The sequence below is a fragment of the Thunnus maccoyii genome, chromosome 10, assembly GCF_910596095.1.
Source record: "Thunnus maccoyii chromosome 10, fThuMac1.1, whole genome shotgun sequence".
Taxonomy (NCBI): domain Eukaryota; kingdom Metazoa; phylum Chordata; class Actinopteri; order Scombriformes; family Scombridae; genus Thunnus; species Thunnus maccoyii.
Window position 1 is genome coordinate 23,695,240 of NC_056542.1, and position 20,658 is coordinate 23,715,897.

The 20,658-nt window shown below is 38.8% G+C and overlaps 1 protein-coding gene across 2 annotated transcripts in view; it reads left to right on the top strand.

The window, feature by feature from the left end:
- LOC121904872 (ankyrin repeat and IBR domain-containing protein 1-like) overlaps window positions 1-20,658 on the top strand; it is a 42,786-nt gene that overhangs the window by 2,486 nt on the left and 19,642 nt on the right. For both annotated transcript variants that reach the window (XM_042422657.1, XM_042422658.1), the window contains exons 2-10: window positions 138-422; window positions 1,599-1,899; window positions 2,975-3,157; window positions 3,761-3,878; window positions 6,772-6,980; window positions 11,331-11,419; window positions 11,530-11,674; window positions 12,732-12,898; window positions 14,688-14,776. In XM_042422657.1, coding sequence (XP_042278591.1) covers window positions 235-422; window positions 1,599-1,899; window positions 2,975-3,157; window positions 3,761-3,878; window positions 6,772-6,980; window positions 11,331-11,419; window positions 11,530-11,674; window positions 12,732-12,898; window positions 14,688-14,776 — 1,489 coding nt within the window. In that variant the 5' untranslated portion in view covers window positions 138-234. The remainder of the gene's footprint in view (window positions 1-137; window positions 423-1,598; window positions 1,900-2,974; window positions 3,158-3,760; window positions 3,879-6,771; window positions 6,981-11,330; window positions 11,420-11,529; window positions 11,675-12,731; window positions 12,899-14,687; window positions 14,777-20,658) is intronic.

Consider the following 20,658-nt stretch of genomic DNA (forward strand, 5'->3'; position numbering starts at 1 on the left):
TTGCTGGAGTTTTTCCAATGATAAACAGCTTTATTTACCTCAAGTGATGTTAATTTTTTTTAGCTAACAAGGCCTTGTTGGACTTGGGCACAGCCGTGAGGGAATTTAACTCTTGTTCTTCTTCTTCTTTTCTTTAGGACATTCAGTATGTTAGCCTATTGGACTTGAACAGGTTGAAGACGACTTAAGAGGCTGCTTTGTCAGTCAGAGCTTGAACCCACAGTAGGGTAAGACATGGGGAACACAGCGACCAAGTTCCGTAAGGCTCTCATCAATGGCGATGAGGTGTTGGCCTGCCAATTGTACGAGAGCAACCTGCAGTTCAAGGAGGCTCTGGATCCCAACTCTACATATGGAGAGTCCTACCAGCACAACACTCCACTACACTATGCTGCCCGGCACGCCATGACACGCCTACTCAGGTCAGGATACGTCCCATAAAGAATCAAAACAAACAAGAAAGCAGGCATAATGTACACAGTCAGAGTCACATATTTTTGGAAAGGCTGCTTTGACAATGGGAAATGGATATCTAAGGGTTGATAGATGAGGGACTAATTTATTTTGCTCTAGTTTTTTATATGCCTGTATTGAATAATTAAATGATTATTCACATTCCTTATATGGTACCCTTTCAGACTCTTCTCTTACTTTGTTGCTCTCTGTTGTCCCATCTACTAATGTATTGCTGCATTGTAAGAAAAAATGTTCATGTTTTCTCTCTATATGTCTCAGTCCCATCTGTCTCTCCACATAGCCATCTGTTAGCAGCTCTTAGGAATGCGACATGCTGGGTTAGGATAGGATGGGGCTCAAAGAACATCCCATCCCACAAGCTAACAACCTTGCATGTGTTTATATTAACTGCTGTCATTTCTCCCCCAAAAAGATGCTTGCTCAATTTTGCATTTCTACCTGACTACGAAAGATGCTAGAGGGGTTGTAGAATGGACGCAGATAATGGTAAAATTAAGTAAAAGCAAATACATGACTGGATACCGGGATGGATGGATGGATGGATGGATAGAACTAGATAGATAGATATAGTCTGATGATTGTAGTTTACTCTTATAGCACTGAAATTCTGAGACTGATTAACTAAAAAAATAATGCATGGATTTCACTTGGAAATGATTCATTTGAGGTGCAATTTGCATTTTCACATGGGTCTGGACATCTGAGAGGACTTTATTGATTGTCACTCAATTAGACAGAATATTATTTTATAGTAAAATATGACTATATATACTATAGTAAAAAGCTTTTTTAAGGGAGCCAGGAGGAAATTACAAAAGTTGTTTACATTCAGTGTTTCTCATCAAAATGTACTTTTAAAAAAAATATTTTATATTGTTCTTTTTTTTTCTTTTCCTTTATCTGTTTGCTTGCAAGCAGTCTTCTTCTTCACTGCTTTTATTAGTGCATTGGCATGTTTCTTGACATGGTACTGCCACCAGTTGTTTATCAGCAGAGTAGCATGAAACCAAAGGCAGGATGTGAATCTGCCACCTGTGGGTTCGCACACATGTACATGCATCATGTGAAAATGAGCAAAACCTTGAAATGAGCTGGTATCCCTGTCTATCTTGTTCTTTTAGGTCTTTTCTCCTAAGCAAAGATGGGAATCCTAACAAGCGAAATGTGCACAATGAGACATCTCTGCACCTTCTCTGCATGGGGCCCCAGATCCTGACCTCAGAGGGGGCGCTGCAACCTCGGATTTCACGGCCATATGAAGACGAACAGCGTCGGGCAGAGTGTCTCCAAATCATCCTGGCATGGACCGGAGCAAAGCTGGATCATGGAGAGTATGAGAGAGCTGATGTCAATGCCACTGACAACAAGAAAAATACCTGCCTGCACTATGCTGCTGCCTCAGGCATGAAGATCTGTGTTGGGGTAATATTACGCAATCCTTTGGATATTTTTCAGTCTGGGCTAATGTAAAATATTCCCAAGTATGACATTTTTAGGTTTAGATCAAAGGCAACATAGATGGAATTGAAGGGGCCCTGTGAGACAGGGAGCAATTTGAAGGGAAGGAAGATAAAAGGAGCCAGAGTAACCCTGATGTTAATACAAATTATTCAATATCTGTCATTTTATTAACTATGAATCTTTGTGGAATAGTGGCATGTGTGCTGCCTTGTGTTGGGTCAGTTGCGACCTCGTCTAAGGGACAATAATTTGCATGCTTGCCACATGGGTGAGTTTTGGGAAGATGCTGTACACAATACATCTTTTTGATAATTTAAGCTAACATTGTGTGTCTTTCAACATTTGCTGTTGTGAATTTGTAGGATGAGTATAGTTTTGAAATGGATGGTGTGTTGAATCTAAAAGTGTAATCTTCATGATGAAGGATTTAAAGTTCAATGTGAACAAAAGCAATTATCAAATGGATTTAACTATGATTGCACAGCTAATCGTAGATAATCAAATTGCATGCTCATGCAATCTATCATGCATTTGTATGGCTCTTCATTATGTAATTTAATATAGTAAAAAAATAATGATAATTGACCCTGAAAGCCTTACCGTGGCATATCTTGAAAATCTAATGTGCACCATTGGCAACACTAAATGTCAAAGTTGGGACGCTGACAGGTCTGCTGTGATGAAAGTGGAAAAGAATGAATTAGGCAAATGTTAGGGAAGGTGAAATTGCATTTTAATAGTTGAGAAGACAATTTATTTAATTTTTTCAATGTGATAAAACATTTTTATTTAAATTTTGTTAAGAAGCATAGCAATGACAATCAGAAGGAGATGCTCTCTCCAAAATAATTGGGATGAGCATTTCTGCCATAATTGTGTTGCGATTCCCTGAACTAGCATCACAGAGTAAGTGGTCCTCAACTGTTTTTTGTAATTCAAGGTGTTTCAAAACTACATACAGGCAAGTGAGCTTTAGTACGTGTCACTGCATATAGTTTGTGCCCCTTGATCCAAACACTCATCTTCCTCCTCACAGTTCTTGGTGCAGAAAGAAGCGGACCTTTTTGCGGAGAACGAAAACCGCGAGACTCCATGTGACTGTGCAGAGAAGCAGCACCACAAGGATCTGGCCCTGTGCCTGGAGTCACAGATGGTCTTCTCTCTTGCCCCCGAGGCAGAGGGTATAGAGGCAGAGTACGCAGCCCTTGACCGAAGAGAGGTACAGAATAAAATAGCAAGAGTGTATAGTGGGTATACAGTAGGTATACAGCTTTCAGTTTGTCACACTCAACTGGTGTCACTTACAACATACCAGTAACAAAATTGTACTTTCACATAATACCATCATTTCATGAGCTTCTCTCTATAATAACATGACACTTAGTTGCACTGTTCACAGATTGGTCAGTTGTGTAATATTGGTACTGATAAAAACCTACATTAAAAAAAACTCTTCTTCAGGCATTATTTGACCATATTCCAGTGTTTATAATTTAGTTAGGAATTTGCTGACCAGCCCACCACTTCATACTTCAGATGCTTTGGTTAAAAACAAACACACACACAGATTAGTCACACAAAATAGTTTGCCACAAGGCATGTGACTCCTATCATCATCAGTCTGTTAGCTCATTGGGGCTGGCTTAGTCATGCGTCAGCAATCACATATTTGATATGCTTTTAATACCTCTATTCTCTCCCTCCACTTCGCCCCATCTTTCTTTCTGCTCCCACCTTCATTGCTTCTCTTCCTCTCCTGTCTTTATCTTCCTTTCCTCCTCTCTTGTCTCTGTGCTCTCCTCTCTCCCGGCCTCCTCTCTAGCTGTATGAGGGCCTGCGACCTCAGGATCTACGGAGGCTGAAGGACATGCTGATAGTGGAGACAGCCGACATGTTGCAGGCCCCACTCTTCACTGCAGAGGCACTTCTACGTGCCCATGGTACATTAAACACACACACTCTCAGTCAGACATTTGCTAGTACTTATTAGTACTGAATATAAAAATTCAAGGCTACATTCACATACTGTTTTATAGATATTTTGTGTTTAAATTGTAAAGAAAACATTTATTGTGAAATTAGTCTTATATTTTGTTTGTTTTAGGATTAGAAAGGCCTTTTCACACATCAACTTCATGCTACACTCCAGTGACTTCCTTACAGTCAAAGAGGCAAGATGTTAACAGCTGTCAACAACCATTGTTATCTAAAAGAATTTCATTTGTACTGCTCTCAGTGGAGAGTGTCAGTGTCACATGCTTTAAATGCTGATTTAGAGGCTTGTCTTTTCCACAAAATATGTGAGGAGGAACACTTGTTTGCAAATTACACACTTGGCATATACTGTAAATAACATTGCCCACAACACACACCGGCTTTTCATACAAATGAAAGCGTGTCCACAAACAAGCAGAACCAAACCTGAGTACGTATTATTACACAAAAGTTGTTTTTTGCAAAAAAAACCCCATCCTAACAAGTACACATTACTTGTTCGTATCACTTGTTGGCTTATCTTTTTGTCTTAGTTTCTGTCCATCACAAATGAATAACTTTAATGACATTGAGTTGTAAAGTCTTGTAAAATATTAGCAAAACAAAGCAATATGTCTGACACTTAAATCACTTGTTGTTTTGTTGCTAAGAGAGTTGCTATCAAGCAAACAGTGTGTCTGCAGTGTAAATGCCAGAAGGAATATAAAGTATGAGACTTTGAGTTTGGTGTGACACAGGTTGTAAAAAATAAACTTGCCTTATTACCTCTATTGTGTAAAGTAACGGTAGCTATGAATTAAAAGCCAAGTTACACAGCTTGTTAAGGGTATGAGTGTAATGCATCCACACAACAAAAATAATGTACTCATCCACCCAGTTCAGCTCATATGAAATAATACAGTATATATGATTCTGTCCAGTCAAATTCAAGTAATCAAATCAATCACTACCTAACAACACATGCATCCAAGAAATGTGTTGCTGATAGGCTACATCAGAGAAAACCTTTTAACCCTAGGAGAATGAAGGAAATTCATTTTGCCACATTCTCCATGCCCACAGAACTTCGGCTTGGCAAAGTAGAGTAACTGTGTCACAGTTTTGATTTGATTTGCAGCTTTAAGCTAACCATTTCTTGAACTACCTTCATTTAATCTAGCAATGATAATGTGTTTGAGGGACTTCAAATGTTCAAAAACATTGTTATTTGACTTAAAGCCTTTGAAAACTACAACCCCAGTTAATTTAGCTTGGCTCAGATTATGTTAGTAAAGGACTTCAAAAATATGTCTCAGTTTAGGATTGATATTCAGCCCTTAAATACCACCTTCTCTAATTCAGTGGGCTGAGAGGCTGGTTTTTGAGCGGTGTGTGCTACATATGAGACATACTTTTGGGAGCGTAGGGGGGAGAGAGTGACCCCAGAATGGTGCTATATTTATTCACCTCTATCTTGGGAATGTTTCCTGTCTGTCTAATAGGGATGGAACATTTCAGGATTTCTGTTAATCTCCAGGAGAAGGGTTTTTGGACTTTTATGTGAAAACTTTCACACATTCATTCATGCTTCCTAGCGTATATTTCCATTTTAGTCTTTTTACCAGTGTTCTTATCGCATTTCTTGCTTGCCTGCCTAGCTGCCTTCCCGTCAGTCAGTCTGTGCTTCTGACAATTTGTATTTCTCAAGCAAAGTTTTAATATGTAAGACTGAATGTGAAGACTTTTAATTTCAGACTCCTTTTATAATGGCCAAACGCATGCAGATAGGGTCATCATTGATGAGTTTTAATTGAATGGGGTTGGGGGAAATTGTTGCAATATTCATTATCTAAACGAGGCCATTTAGGGTCTGAGGCATTTTTTTTTATGGTGAAACGTGTCTCGAGGCTGATAATGGCCTAATTGCACAGTTGACCGGGTCACTTTCCTTATTTTAGGAGGGAACTTTTTCATTAGAAAATTTGGACTCGGGCACAATCCACAAGTCATTCAATATTTATACTGAAAAGCTCTCAAACCTGTTCTTCTGCTAATGTCGGCTTAAACAGCTATTCTAAAACAGAAAACCAGATGGCAGCAGGTCTACGCTGTTGGTTGCTTGAAAGGCTTAGGTGGTATTGTTGCCACTGGAGTGGGATTTGTGTGGGCTTTGGTGTATTCAGCATTTTGCATATCAACTCAAATAAATATCAGACAGGATGGACTACGGATATTTACATATTTTTTATTGTGAAAATTAAATTTTTGTATGGATTAAAAGAGATTTTAATAGAGAAAAACAAGTTTTTTTTTTTATCAGTCAAGATGGAATTCTGTAATAGGTTGTCTTTAATGGTTTTCAATGCCTGTCTAAGGCCCACATTCATGAAGTATTATAAATATTATAGTATAAAATATTATCACAAAAATACACTGTGTTTTTGTTTTTAATGCTCTTGTGATCCAGGAACTCTAGATCAGTGCTGCTATTCTTAGAGGCTTTGTGTTACTGGGCCTGGCCTGTGAACATGTTTGCTTATCACATGTCTTAAAAGTCTGGATTGTGGTAAAAAGATATGATGTGAGGAGGTTACAATGTTTCAAAAGGCCAACTCAAATACTCATTCAAAATTATTTTTTTAACAACTGGCTGACCGATTGGCCTTTTACTACATTGTCCACTTCTTCAATGATAATCTAGCATTTTCCTTCTCCCTTCCTTTTTTTGTCTTGACTATCATCCAGACTCATTGTCATGCACTCATAACAAAACTGTAACACTTCTCATTTACCTCGTTTAGGCTTCTCTGTTTTGTATTGTATTAACATTTCTCTTTAATTATGCCTTTTTTGCCTCAGATTGGGACAGAGAGAAGCTCTTAGAGGCTTGGATGACCAATGCGGAGGAATGCTGTCAACGCTCAGGGGTACAGATGCCCAACCCACCTCCAAGTGGCTATAATGCCTGGGACACCTTGCCCTCGCCACGGACGCCACGCACCACCCGCTCCTCCATTACCTCCCCAGACCAAATCAGCCTCATCCCTGCTGATGAGGAGTCTTCTCTGGTGAGAGATGTCTTCACATCCCCTCCTACCAATGTTTGCTAAATGAACAGAATAAGAGGATGAGAGAAAAACAGAGGTGGCCACTTTTTCTACCAGCCAAATTGGTGCTAAGCCCTAACAAGCAAGTCACATATGTAAATGAAAAAGAAGGGCTTCCAGCAACACTGCATTGGGTGAGAGTCTAACTTTGACCCAGCAAAGTCATCACAGTTTCCTTGAAATGCATTTTAGTTTTCAAAAATTTTAGATCAATAAGTTCAAGAAAACTTTAAGTGGCAGTAACAGATGTGGTAGATGGGAACATCATTTTAGTGAAGTCTATCATTTAACTGTACTGTCAGTGAGGAGCCATCACATGAATTTAAACTACAGGATGCAAAGCCCCAGGGAGCAGCATAATTTCCTGTCCAATAAGCTACTACAGTGGCAAGGGTAAAAGCTAGCATGGAACTGCACACACTAATAGTAACTGGCCGTGTAGCCATGAAAACTGTACGCCACTGGTTATTTAAATCAAATCCCTATGTTGCCATAAATTCATTCAAGTGTCTCTACTGAATTCTTTAATTTTTTTTTTACCACCACGCCTATCTTTCTGCATAGTATAGCCTTATTACCCAGCATTATATTGCTGGCAGTCATTAGTATTCATGCAAGGGGTTCCCCCTACAAACAAAAGCAGGACTTCCTCTACTCCTAGGAGAGCCAGTGGTTGGTTAATTATAGTGTCAGAAAGTTCTGAATATGAGAGAATATCAATACTTCTAAAAAATGTTATTAGTTTAGAAGATTAATCTCTCCTTAGGCCAGTGAGTAAGACCATTAAAATAAGTAGAAAGGACATGCCATAGTAGTCTTCTGCATCTGTGTCAGACATGTGAATTAATGATCAAACTACCGAGACCTCCAGATGTGTTTGTTTGGTGTGGAATTGTCATGCTCAACATGCAGCTTCCCTAATGGGATGCTGAACTTACAGAGCATAAGGAAAATAATTGTTTACTGTTTTTCTGGGGGGGTGGGTGGTGGGAATTCAAACCGCAGATGTTGCAGTTATGTGGCATGACTCTTAACCAGTAGGCTACAGGAGCACGCTGTTTACTGTTTTTTTGTTTATTGGGATCCCTACTACTCTTCATGGGGTCCATATTCAAATAAGATTCATATAGTCAACAATGGTTGCACTGACATTACAAACAGTAAACAATATAGTTACAACTTTAGTATTGTATCCAACAATAAAATTACAACAAGACCATATATATACAAAACATTTAAAACAATTTAAAAGTGCAAAACAATGATAACAAACACAGTTCATCTAAACATCCATGTTACAAATAAATTAAAGAAAACCTATGTTGCCCATTTATTTTGCAGGCCTGTCTTCATGAATTACCTCTTCTTAAAACCTTTTTTGTAGATTCTTAAGACATAAAGCATGGCAGACTGTTCCTATCAGATATGGCTCTATACAATACTGTTTTTTTTAAGTATAGCTATTAATTAAGCCTTTGGTCTTTGGTTGGGGCTGCATAATGTGACCCGTCCTCCCCAGTCTTGTTTGATAAGATCTGAGGGTACTCCAGAAAATAATATTGTCAAATTAAAAACAAAACTATTCAAAACTATTATGTTCCTAAACAAAGTTGAGAGGCTACCTTAATTTATCTTCAGCTTTCAGCCATCGTGAGATGCATTTCATATATACTGCCTCTTACTGAAATGTCAGTTGTGTTGATCTATTCTGCTTTAACTGAAGCTCATCACTTGACCTAATTACTAAGCAGTAATCAAGACGAGACAGTACTATAGTTTGCATAACCTGAATTGTCTTATAATAGATACCCTTTATTCCGTTTTTGCTGCTATTTTGTGTATGTGTCTATGTGTCTGACAAAATTCATCCTTCCTCCTTGGTGCCTAGCTTGTAAAATATTTTTTGTCTACTGTAAGGTCAAAACTCACTCTTGTAGTATGAAAAAAAAACCTTTTTTGTCGGATCAATATGTTTTGGCTTGTGGCCTTCATCAGGTGTGCCAGGAACCCCTACTTTAAAATTGAATGAGTTCATTCTTCAGTGTATTACTAAATTCATCGATATTAGTTGATAATGTATGCACAGTCGTATCATCAGCAAACATTGTTAAATTTGCTAAATCTTAAGTCTAAATCAAGTGACATATCATTATTAAATATCGAGTATAAGCTGGCTAAGGTTAGTTAATGCAAAACTACATACACAAGTGTCACTGTAGCTGTCTGCTTATTGTTTTGACTCTACAACTAATCTAAACATGTATCAAGTACTGTCTGCAAATATATTTAAATATATTTTGTGACCTTTCACCAACTACAGCACCCATTAGTCATAGATATGACATAGTGCTGTCAAAATGTCATGGAAGATATAGTTTCCACCCAGTATACAAATCTGCATGTCTACATGGTCATCATGGAGCATTATTGAGCCCCTGCTGCGAAAGGGTCGGCTCACCCAATGTTTAATTGCTCTCCTGTTCTGCTGACGTTGTTTGGGACTTTCCAGTCATTATCAAATATGCTTGACATTTTCCATTTTCTCAGTCTTTTTTGTGGTCAGTTGTCACAATGGAAATTATGCTTGGTAATGTGAGATGTTCTGTAAAGAAGCACAACTAGTGGGCAGTTGGCCTTTGACTAATCTTATGCTGTTGGCAGTTTGTCTTGTTTGACTACTCACTATAGAAGACCACCAACGAGAGTATCAAGTGTGTTTGATAAAAATCAGGGTGTCCCAGCAGAGATCAGGTGGGCAAAGTCGGCTGTTATGCCATCTAATTGGTTCTTTGCCTAAGGATATGTATTCATTTTTTCAAAAAAAAAAAAATTATTTTAAGTTTATTATGAGTTTATTTCCAGTAACTGTATAACAACTTGCAAAATGGGGCACATTTCAATGTGGATGACTTTATTTCCAGCTTTTTAATATGCTAAATGTGAGCAAAAAAATATTATCCATGCCTATTGTGATTCCTCTTTTTATTTGGTGCACATAGCCAGCTCCTCTAGCTGAAGATACTAGAGTTGGTCACTGTTTGTTGCATTGTTTGGTAAGCAAGACTACATCAAAACCTAGTATATGGCTGGACCATGTATGAAACGCTAGAGGGCTTTTAATTTGAAACAGATACAGGAAGTGGTGGCATTTGGCTGACCAATGGTGTAACTTCATCACTCAGTCAGTGACTCACTCATTCAGTCAGTTAGGGACAGACATTCGCGTTAATAGGGCTGGCCCTGCTGTTGTGGTCCAGCCAAAAATAAGTTGGGACTCCACTGTAAGCATAAAAGTGGCATTTTCCTGACCAATATTTGAGAAATGATAGACAAGATAATGAGGAAAAGCTGATTTTTATAATCAGTCTTTGGTGCAAAAACTATAAAGTAGCAGTGTTTTATACTGTTTTTGATACCTGACATTGGTAACCTGGGGAAAATCAGCCTGTCTGTCTCTAAAAAGTTTAGTGTTGGAGGACAAAATCTTTTTGTTGAGCTTTGGTAGATGTTTCAATCCAGAGCTCTAAGCTCAAACTGACAAACTTGATTTATCAATTACTTTATGAGAAATTATAGATAGAAATTATAGATTATGTTTGCCAGACAATATCTTTTGACGTGGCTCTGAAAAGGCTTCTTGAACTGCACTGTGCCAATCAACCGGGTCTAGTCAAGGGCCCATTTAAAGGTCATGGTTGATTATATCACATTCTGCTCTTTCACAAATCAATACTTGCATTGTTAAAGTACACTGTCTCCTTTATGTCTTTTGTGAGGGTCAGTCTTTCACTGTAACAAGGCCAGTGTGTATGTACATGTGTGTGTGTGTGTGTATCAAGTTTCTGTGTGTGTGTGAGAAAATCAGTTAGCCACATTCTAAGGAGAGGTCATCATTTTAGCCTGCGTTGGCCTTTGGCACAGTAGTTTTTCATAAACCAAGGGTACTATTGTGTGTAGTTACACACATTCACACAACAACTTACTAAGGGCATAACTTTCCCTGCCATTTCATTCCTTTTGAATATGAAATTAGTCTATTCATCACAACATTTTGAAAAGATGGCCCCGTCAGCCTTTTAAGGTTGTTAAATTTCAGGCAAAAACCTGTCAGTGACTTTCTCAAAGGCTGTATGTGTTTTCATTTAAAAGTTGATGTAAAATAATGTATGAATTATAATTGAGGGCCTTTTGAAATTGTGCCGCAGAGTTTTAAGATTTACTCGGAAAAATGTCTTGCATTTTAGGATTTATTTATTTAGACTGACAGATTGCATCTTGAGGACTAATATTACCTCTTCTTTTGTCTCACAGTGTGGTATCTGCATGTCTTCCATCTCTGTCTTCGAGGAACCTGTTGACATGTCCTGTGGCCACGAGTTTTGCAGAGCATGCTGGGAGGGGTATGTTATATTTAGGTTTGGCCTGTGGATTGGCTTGAGATGCTCTTAATTTCCTTACACTGATTTACTTTAGCGTTTGCTGCTGCTCCAATGTATGTATGCCTCCTCAGGTTTCTCAATCTAAAGATCCAAGAGGGTGAAGCCCACAACATCTTCTGCCCAGCCTTCGACTGCTATCAGCTAGTCCCTGTGGAAGTCATAGAGAGTGTGGTCTCTCGAGAGATGGACAAGCGCTTCCTCCAGTTTGACATCAAGGTAGAGAGATAAAAGAAATGGAAGCTTAGAGATTTCTATAAAAATTAGCATTCAATACAGAATAGTGAAATTATCTTGTCACCTAGAAAGATAAACACGATTTCTGCAGTTTATCTTCAACACAGAGAAAAGATTACACTGTGTATAGAAGGGCTTATAGGGGCAAACACTGATGAGAATAGAGAGATATTCTTGGACTTGAAAGGTACCTGTTCAGTAGAACTTAAAAAGTGGGAATTAAGTGGGCTCTATTTGAAAATAGTATTTTTTTTCAGTTGCCAAATCCCACTACCAACTAATCAACAAGTAATTAAATTTACTGTAGTTTGGCTTAAATGTGTGTATCTTTTTTTCTCTATAGCTGCTGTTTATAATTGAAATGTCTAAAAGGGGGACAAATTTCAATTAACTTACCAACATCTTTGAGTTGCCATAAAAACATCACCATCATCTCACTTAAGGTGTACATGCATCATCATATTCAGGGTATAACTCACAAAACAGGGTAGCACTTAAGGGCTGTTATAGTTGGCTGACAGATGGTCTGGATTCAAAAAGGAAAAGATCCACATTGTGTAGGGAAGTATATATGATTTCATCTGTTTGATTCTTGATCTTTTTAGATTTTTAAGTCACTTGCATTTGCACCTTTTAAAAAAAGTAAGTTAATACCATGCTGGGGAGCATTTTTTGACTTTCTCTGGTAGAAATTTTAAAGTCTGATGCACCTGTAACCAAACCTAACAGTGCTTGAAACATTTAATTTAATATATTCCTATGAATTCTCAATTGTGTGTCTAGAATAACTGAATACAAAAAAGACAAAAAAAATAATCTCACACAATGTTTATAGGGGGTACAATTTGTGAAATAGGAATTTTTGAAATAACATGGTAGAAATAAATATACAAATTCATGCATGTGGTATGTTTTCAAATGCTTTTTGAGGTCATGTTATGTCAAAGCTAAACTAAAATACCTCACTAAAATACCTTGCTAAAATACCTAAATTTCATAGATTATTGAATTATTGATTGATTTGTTCTTCTATTGACAGGCATTTGTGGAGAACAATCCAGCAATCCGCTGGTGTCCCCAGGCAGGGTGTGAACGGGCAGTGCGACTGAACAACCAGGGCCCTGGAGCATCCACCGCTGACACTCTTAGCTTTCCCCTACTTAGGGCCCCTGCGGTAGATTGTGGCAAGGGCCACCTCTTCTGCTGGTCAGTAATCAATGCCACACCATAAATATAAGAAAACATTTCTCTAATTGTTAAGCATTGGGGTTTGCCTTATAATAGTAATGATTTAGATTACTGAAAACAAAAAAAAATTATCTATTTGTCTATCTATCTTTATATTTATATATGTTGTGCATACAGTACTAATTACAGTAAGATATTGAATGTCACTGTGGACTCATTGTTTGACATATCTGAACACCATTTCAAACATGTGATATCTAGTATTCATAATTGTAATTGGACCCATAATTATGAAGAAAAGAACATTTTTTTATTGGTTTGAGTGGAAGTCAGCTAAGCTGTTTATTTCAGGAGACATTTGACATGTTTTACAGAAAAGCACTAGACACATCAGAGGTGTTTTTATCCAGAACTGAGTGTGTTTGTGTTTGAACAGATGCATCCATGTTTTTTTGTTTTTCATTTACATTCATCATACATCACTTCCCTAAAATAACAAAATTAAAATATGTTTAGAACATTTTACAATTATAGGAAGTTATCAGGTGCTCTTATCACTGTGAAATGGGAAAAGTTTGAAATCACCAAGACTCATCTGAGAGTTGAGTGTCCAGTCAAACACAATAACTAGGAAAGAAGTGCCATTTTCATGGAACCAAACAAGAATCCAATGGCCACTTCAATAGAGAGCTCTGAAGCTCTGTTGGGAACCATTTCTCCAAAAAACAGCACTTCATCGATCATTTCTTAATGATAGAGTGGCTAGATGGAGGCCACTCTTGAGTAAAAGGCGATGTATGACAGCCCGCTGAGAGTTTGACAAACAGCCCTTCAAGAAATCTGAGAGTATGAGGAAAAAGATTTCCTCATCTGAGGAGACAACAAGCTCTTTGGTGAAAACCAGGTATGACTCATGATCTGGCCAAAACCAGTCTTTATGCAAAGCTAGGCTAAACTCCTCACAACTTGAGCTCTGTACCTACTGCACAAACATGAAAATAATATTGATTTTATGCATATTAAGCATATTTCCCAAAATGTCAAACTATTCCTTTGACTTAAAAGGTTAAAGTCTCTAACTTTGTCATGGGACATGTGCATAGATTGGTGGATAAAAAATGTATTCAATCAAGTTTAAGTCTCTCACAATAAAATGTTTAATACTTTTTGATACTGATACTGTATATCCCCATAAGCATATGGTGAACATGCATATGGGGATGCACTTGAATGCTGTATTTCAGCATCTGTCTGTATATGTTTGTTTGTATGTATATCCATTTATTTGTTTACACACATTTGTAAATATGTTCTTTCTCTGCATGTGCTAGCTTGGTAGCATGCTCAACAGAGAATAGCCCAGATGCTGTGTAGTTCTACATGTTGTCCTTTGTATTCATTGTCCCAGGACCCTGTAAATGCCCCCACAGTTACTTCACCCCAACTAATACTACATACTTCACTGCACTTCACTGCACTATGTGGTTCCCGAAAGTGGCCGTTATGTTCACTTGTCAGGTTCACTCAAGAGTTCAGTTGACATGACATTTAGTAATGTAGCTGGATGTAATACAGGTTCAACGTTTATCGTTCCCTTGACATGAGGAGAGCATTTTAGTTGAAAGGCAGATATGACCAATGAATGGTTGTTGACAGTTTTGACAGCATCTCTGTAAGCACTATGTGATTGGTGTGTTCATCATTTTCTTTAATCCCATTTATAGTCAAGAGACAGAATGCTTGCTTTGAAGAGTTCATTTTAACTGTCTTCATTATATTTATCTGTTCCTGTATGTGTGTATTGCAGGGAGTGTCAAGGTGAAGCCCATGAGCCTTGTGACTGTGAGATCTGGAAGTTGTGGCTACAGAAAGTCTCTGAGATGAGACCTGAGGAATGTAAGTATTTACATTAATTTTCTATCTGTAGCTTTATTTCAGTTTTGTCTGTTACAGGCATGGTTTTGAAGAGTAATCACATAGTTAAAACATTTTTGTTTTTTATCTGTTTGAACATTTACTGTCTACGTTTTTTAAGTCTAATGTCATTCTTGCTTGACACTTTCTTTTTCAATCTGCTATCTTGTACTGCAATAGAGGACCACAATGGAAATAAGCCTATGGAGTCTGTCTTTGTGATCAGCCTGTCATGTATGTTTTAAATTTTGTCAAATAAATCTATCTATCGATCACCTAACTTAGTCTTTTTACCAGAAGAATTAGATTAAGCTACCTGGTGGTAAATTGTTATAACAAAGAAGTTTGGTTTATTAGCCAGTCCCCTTACTCGCCCAGATGTTTTGGGATGCAGTCAAGTGATTGATTTGGAGCTAAATTGCCTGGAACTCAACCACAGTAATTACAAACAGTTTAGTGCTAAGCCAATTAAAATCCACCATGTTGATGATAAATTATTAATTAAAATGAACAGCCCACTTGCTGAAACTACACAATGTTTAGAAGCAGTAATTGCACTGTGGGCAATCTAATAGATGATTAAAGATGGCCCAAGTCTCTCCAAAAAGCCAATTCGTTGATGTGACAGTCAAAAGATGAAAGCAATTATTTTGTTTGGGAACTGTCTTCCTCTTCGATTTCCCCAGATTCTGTTTTATCTTTGTATTTATCTTTATCTTGGCAGAGATCCGGTTCCAGTTGACAGCTGGCGGGTTGTTTGTATGCCCTCACTTAGGAAAAATAACGGATTACTCAGGTTTCAACCATAGACTGTAAAACCCCCCCCCAAAAAACATGGACGTAGTCACCGTGATGTCACTCATTGGTTTGTGGACTTGTGTATTGAAGCCTCGAGTTTGGCATTTTGACCGTCACTTTCTTGGATTTCTGAAGCCAGAAGTGATGAGAAGTGACCATATTTGGACGAGAGGGTGGACATTAGAGAGAATGCAGGTTTAAGTCACTTCTGGATTGGCTTCACTTTTCAGACTCCGAACTACCCGCTTGGTTTCAACATTTGATCAACCTGATCTACTCATAGACATGAGATTTTACTTAGTTCTTCTGAGTCGTATCACATTAAAACGATCGAGCAAGACTGAGGACGAACTTGTTTTGTTTTGCTAATCTCCTGCACCCAACAACCAGAAGCGGTGAGGACAACTACCGGGTGTCAAGATGCTATCAATTACTAACTGAAGCCTAATTTCCGCAGCGGGTTAATTTGTTGGGATCATGTTGGTAAGTTTTGATGCTTTATGTCCTTTTTGTGGGTCACTTATGCAAAAACCACATCAACGCTGTGGGATCCAGAGCCCCTGCAAGTAAGTGCTGGATTCTGTCCCCTTTCCACAAACGGCAACTTTACTAGCTGCAATATGAGTTTGGACCTGAGTTTGGACCCCTGTACTGGTCATTGCTGTTTTCCTGTCTCCCCACCTACCGCTTCAACCTGAACAGATATGCTCCCACTTACCTCCCCATCTGGCTGTGATAGCTGCATCCACCTCAACTACACGATTGCTGAGCTGGAGCAGTGAATATCCACACTGATCAGATATGGGAAGACGAGAAGCTTCTCAATACCTTGGTGTCCTTTGGTCCTGAACTGGCAGCCACAGCAGGGGACTTGGATTCAACCGTCCCATGCATAAACACCATTCTGACCCAGTTTGATGATCCATGGGTCCTCCTGGGAACAAAACCCAAGGCTCCCTTCAGCTCTACCCCAGATGCCAGAACCATGGACTGTGGTTGGCAGCAGGAAATATGGTGGAAGGCATGCCTCTCTCTCCCCTTCATCACAAGACATTCAGTTGGCAAACAGATACAATATCTTGGATAACAGCAACTTCTGCCCACCTTGGCAGGTCAGTGTCATCCTCTGTCACCTGTGTCATTGGATGGGTCATGGCGCCTGCCATCGCTGCTGCACCCACTGAACCTCTGCCTGGACACTTGGCTCGTCCCAGTGTGTTTAATGGTACCAAGTAAAGTACCACTAAAGTACAACCAGGTTACAGAGGCCTCCCTCAGTTTGCTACTTAATCCTGGAGTCAACCTGCTTTGCCTCCTTGTCCCACTTCAGGCCAGTCCCCATGTCCTCCTCCCCCATCCACATTAGTTATCGACGACTCAGAATCATGAGGAGAAATTCAGCAGTGATCTTCTGCTTTCCTGGTGTTAAAGTTTTGGATACTGTTGAGCAGATACCAAGTGCTCTTGATAAGCACCCTCTTACTCCAAATGCAATGGTCCATGTTGGTTGAAATGATGTCCCAAACAAAATGCCTGAAATACTGACTTCATCCATCTTTTTAATACACTTAAAGCCAGTGGCAAATGTGTATTCATCTCTGACCCAATTCCTCCCCTTAGAAGAGGCGGCGAATGATTTAGCAGAATTTCAAGTCTCCACACTTGGTTCCAGTCCACCTGCCCATTACATAACGTACATTTTATTGATAATTTTAATCTCTTCTGGAACTGCTGATCATTCTTTTGGAGGGATGGTCTTCACCCCACTGGCCTGGGTACTCACATTTTAACATATGATATATTTTACTCTGTTTTTAATACCACCAGCAAGTGACTGTGCACCAACACACGTGTCTGACCACAACACTGATCACAAATTGCAGCTTCTTCTGTCTGCCACAACCTACACCCAACCAACTTTCAGGCACACTGGCTCTCCTGTATAGACTGGCTGTATCATACAATAAGCACTCCCCTCAAGGGACTCCCACTCTGACCGGGTCAAGGTGCTTTCAAAGAAAGACAAGGGCCGTTAACCACCAAAACCTTAAGTATCCAAAATTAAACCCACCTAGGACTGAACCATTACGATCCCTTAATGTTAAGCTTGCCTTGTTTAATGTGAGGTCACTGACCAACAAGACTTGTATCTTAAATGATTTTATAATTTGTTTTAATTTGGATTTTTTTATTTTTGACAGAAACTTGGTTGAAGGTTGGTGACTATAGTCAGCTGAGTGAACTGTGCCCCCTGAACTATGAGTGTTACAGCTCTTCCTGGGTTACCGGGCCTTGCTGGGGTTTTTTGTTGTTTTTTTTAAATCAGCACAAATGCAGCTCCATTACTGTCAACAACCTCTCAAGTTTTGAAGTGTTGATGCTGAAAATTACTGGGGCCACTCCAGTGTTGTGTATTGGCATCTATCAACCCCCCATGGCAATGCAGTGTTTTTATCAGAATTTTCTGAATTTTTATCGTCAGTTGTGTTAGAATATGATAAGATCATCCTGGTATCCTGGTTGGTGATTTTAACCTACACAAATAGAAGACACCTCAAATTCTACTGCAGTTGTTTTTTCAAATATTACTGAGTCCTTGAATCTGGTTCAACATATCTCTGGCCCAACTCATAGTCGCGGGCATACTTTAGACTTGCTGTTTATGTTCGGTTTGGACTAAAATAACGTGTCTATGATGGACCTCTCAATCTCTGACCACCAGTGTATTTTAGTTACAGGCTGTACCAACGACACCATTATTATGCACCACTTAGTTTCGGGTAGTTGCTGCACATACAGCTGATGAATTCTATTTTCTTTTTAACCAGGAAAAACACAACTTGTCTTTTAATTCAGATATAAACAACTGCTAGGAAAATTCAATCAAATTTGTGTGACTACACTGGACACTGTCGCCCCACTTACAACTAAAGCAAAAAATGTTGTCAGTTCTTTCCTATAGATCAATGAGGACATTCGAAACCTTAAAAAAGCATGCAGGAGAACAGAACGCAAATGGAGGACAAAAAAACTCCAAGTCCATTACGTATGAATGAAAGATTAACTGGTCATCTACAATCAAAAAGTAAAAGATAAGAGACCAGCATTTCTCTGAGTTAACCACCAATCAACACAATTCCAGATTTTTATGTACAACCATTAATCGGCTTGTCAAACCTCCCACTATTAGTCCCTCTGCTTCATCTGCTGCTGACTGTGAGAAATTTCTCTCCTTTTTTCTCAACAAAATTCACCAAAGTCGAGCAAACGTCGCCTTTCGAACTTCTCCCATGTTTCTTCCTTGTCTATGTCTCAAAATTGCTAATTAATAGACTTAAGGATTGGGTGGGCATTTCTGGAACGGCTCTGGAGTGGTTCTCCTATCTGTCAAATAGAAAATTTTATGTCTCATTTGATTCATTAATTTCTTCAACTGGCAGACAACATGTGGCATACCTCAAGGATCAATTCTGAACCAATTCTGTTCTCTCTGTATATGCTACCATTAGGCCATATCATTCGTCACCTTAACATCTCATTTCACTGCTATACAGACAATACACAGTTATATCTCTCCATTAAACCCTCTGAATGCAACAAGCTGGCCACGCTATAGAGCAGCTTAGCTGATGTGAGAGACTGGATGTCTCAAAACTTTTTGCAGTTAAACTCTGACAAAACAGAGGTGCTTATCATTGCCCCTGAGCACCTCCGTAACCAATCCCCTTATCCCATATATTAAGGGCACTGCTAAGAGCCTGGGTGTAATCTACGACAGTGAGCTAGGCTTTGGACAAAACACAAAAAAATTGTACAATCATGTTTCTACCTACTCAGGAATATTTCCAAGATCAGAGCAATGTTATCTTTTATAATACAGAGAAAATTATTCATGCTTTTATTTCCTCATGCCAGGACTATTCTAACGCCTTGTTTACCTGCCTCAGAACTGTAGTTCATCTTCAGACTTTGCAGAACTCCCCAGCCAGACTTCTGACAAAGAACAAACGCTCTTCTCACATCACTCCAGTATTAGCCTCTTTACAATGGTTACCAATTTCTTTTAGAATCCATTTTAAAAGCTTTCTCACGATTTACAAGGCTTTACATGGGCAGGCGCCAGAGTACATCAGTGAACTTTTAATTCCTTACTGTCCAAAAAGGCCTCTTAGATCTGCTGGGTTAGTTCTGCTAGCCATTCCAGAGTCCAAGCCTCTGGCTCAGGCCCCTGCTTGAAAATGATGTGCCCAAAATGAATAGAGTATATCTCTGCAACTACAAAGTCTATATGAATAATCTTGGTATCATAATAAAGTAATGTGTGAGATTTCTGCAGAGGTGTGAGCATCAGTATAGGTGTTACTGGGTCGGAGTAAATGAAGATGAAACACAGCATAAATGAAAGATTTCATTTCAGCTTAACAAAACTGTACACTTTTAGAGTGAATATCCCCTTTGGAGTTTTGCAGTTGCAACCCCAAACCTCTAGCAAACCATAGCACAACATCTGAACATTTCTTGTGCCAAGACTGGTGCTAATAAATTGAAGCAGAACAAAGTTAGAGAGGTCAGGATTGAAACACAAATGTATTCATTTAACTGGCTTAATGTTTTGAAATTGTGACTCAAAATATAAAAGTAACAATATGTGGACTATAGTGATTTATAATGAGAGGTATGTATGGCCTACATTTAGCCTATAAACTTTTGTTGTCATACAATAAACCTTTCAGAGCAATAATGCATCCTGAATGGAAATTCTAGTGAAAGCAGTGATGGCCATTGTCTCATACATGCTCTTTCTCTCTGTAGGCGCCATCTTGGCATTGTTCATGGCCAGGGTAACATAAGCAGATGGTTCAGGGAAATTGCACATGCACAGTGTAAAAGCTGGTATATTTCCACTGTTCTAAACATTAGACATTGAATAAATAAGTAATCAATAAGAATATAAAGATACATACTCTTCCATTGGTGGATCTTGAATGAGGCAATCCGCACTGTCGTTGTCCAGGTCAGGCTCAGGTTGAATCAGGTCCTCCTTGTCTGACTCTGAATCTATGGGA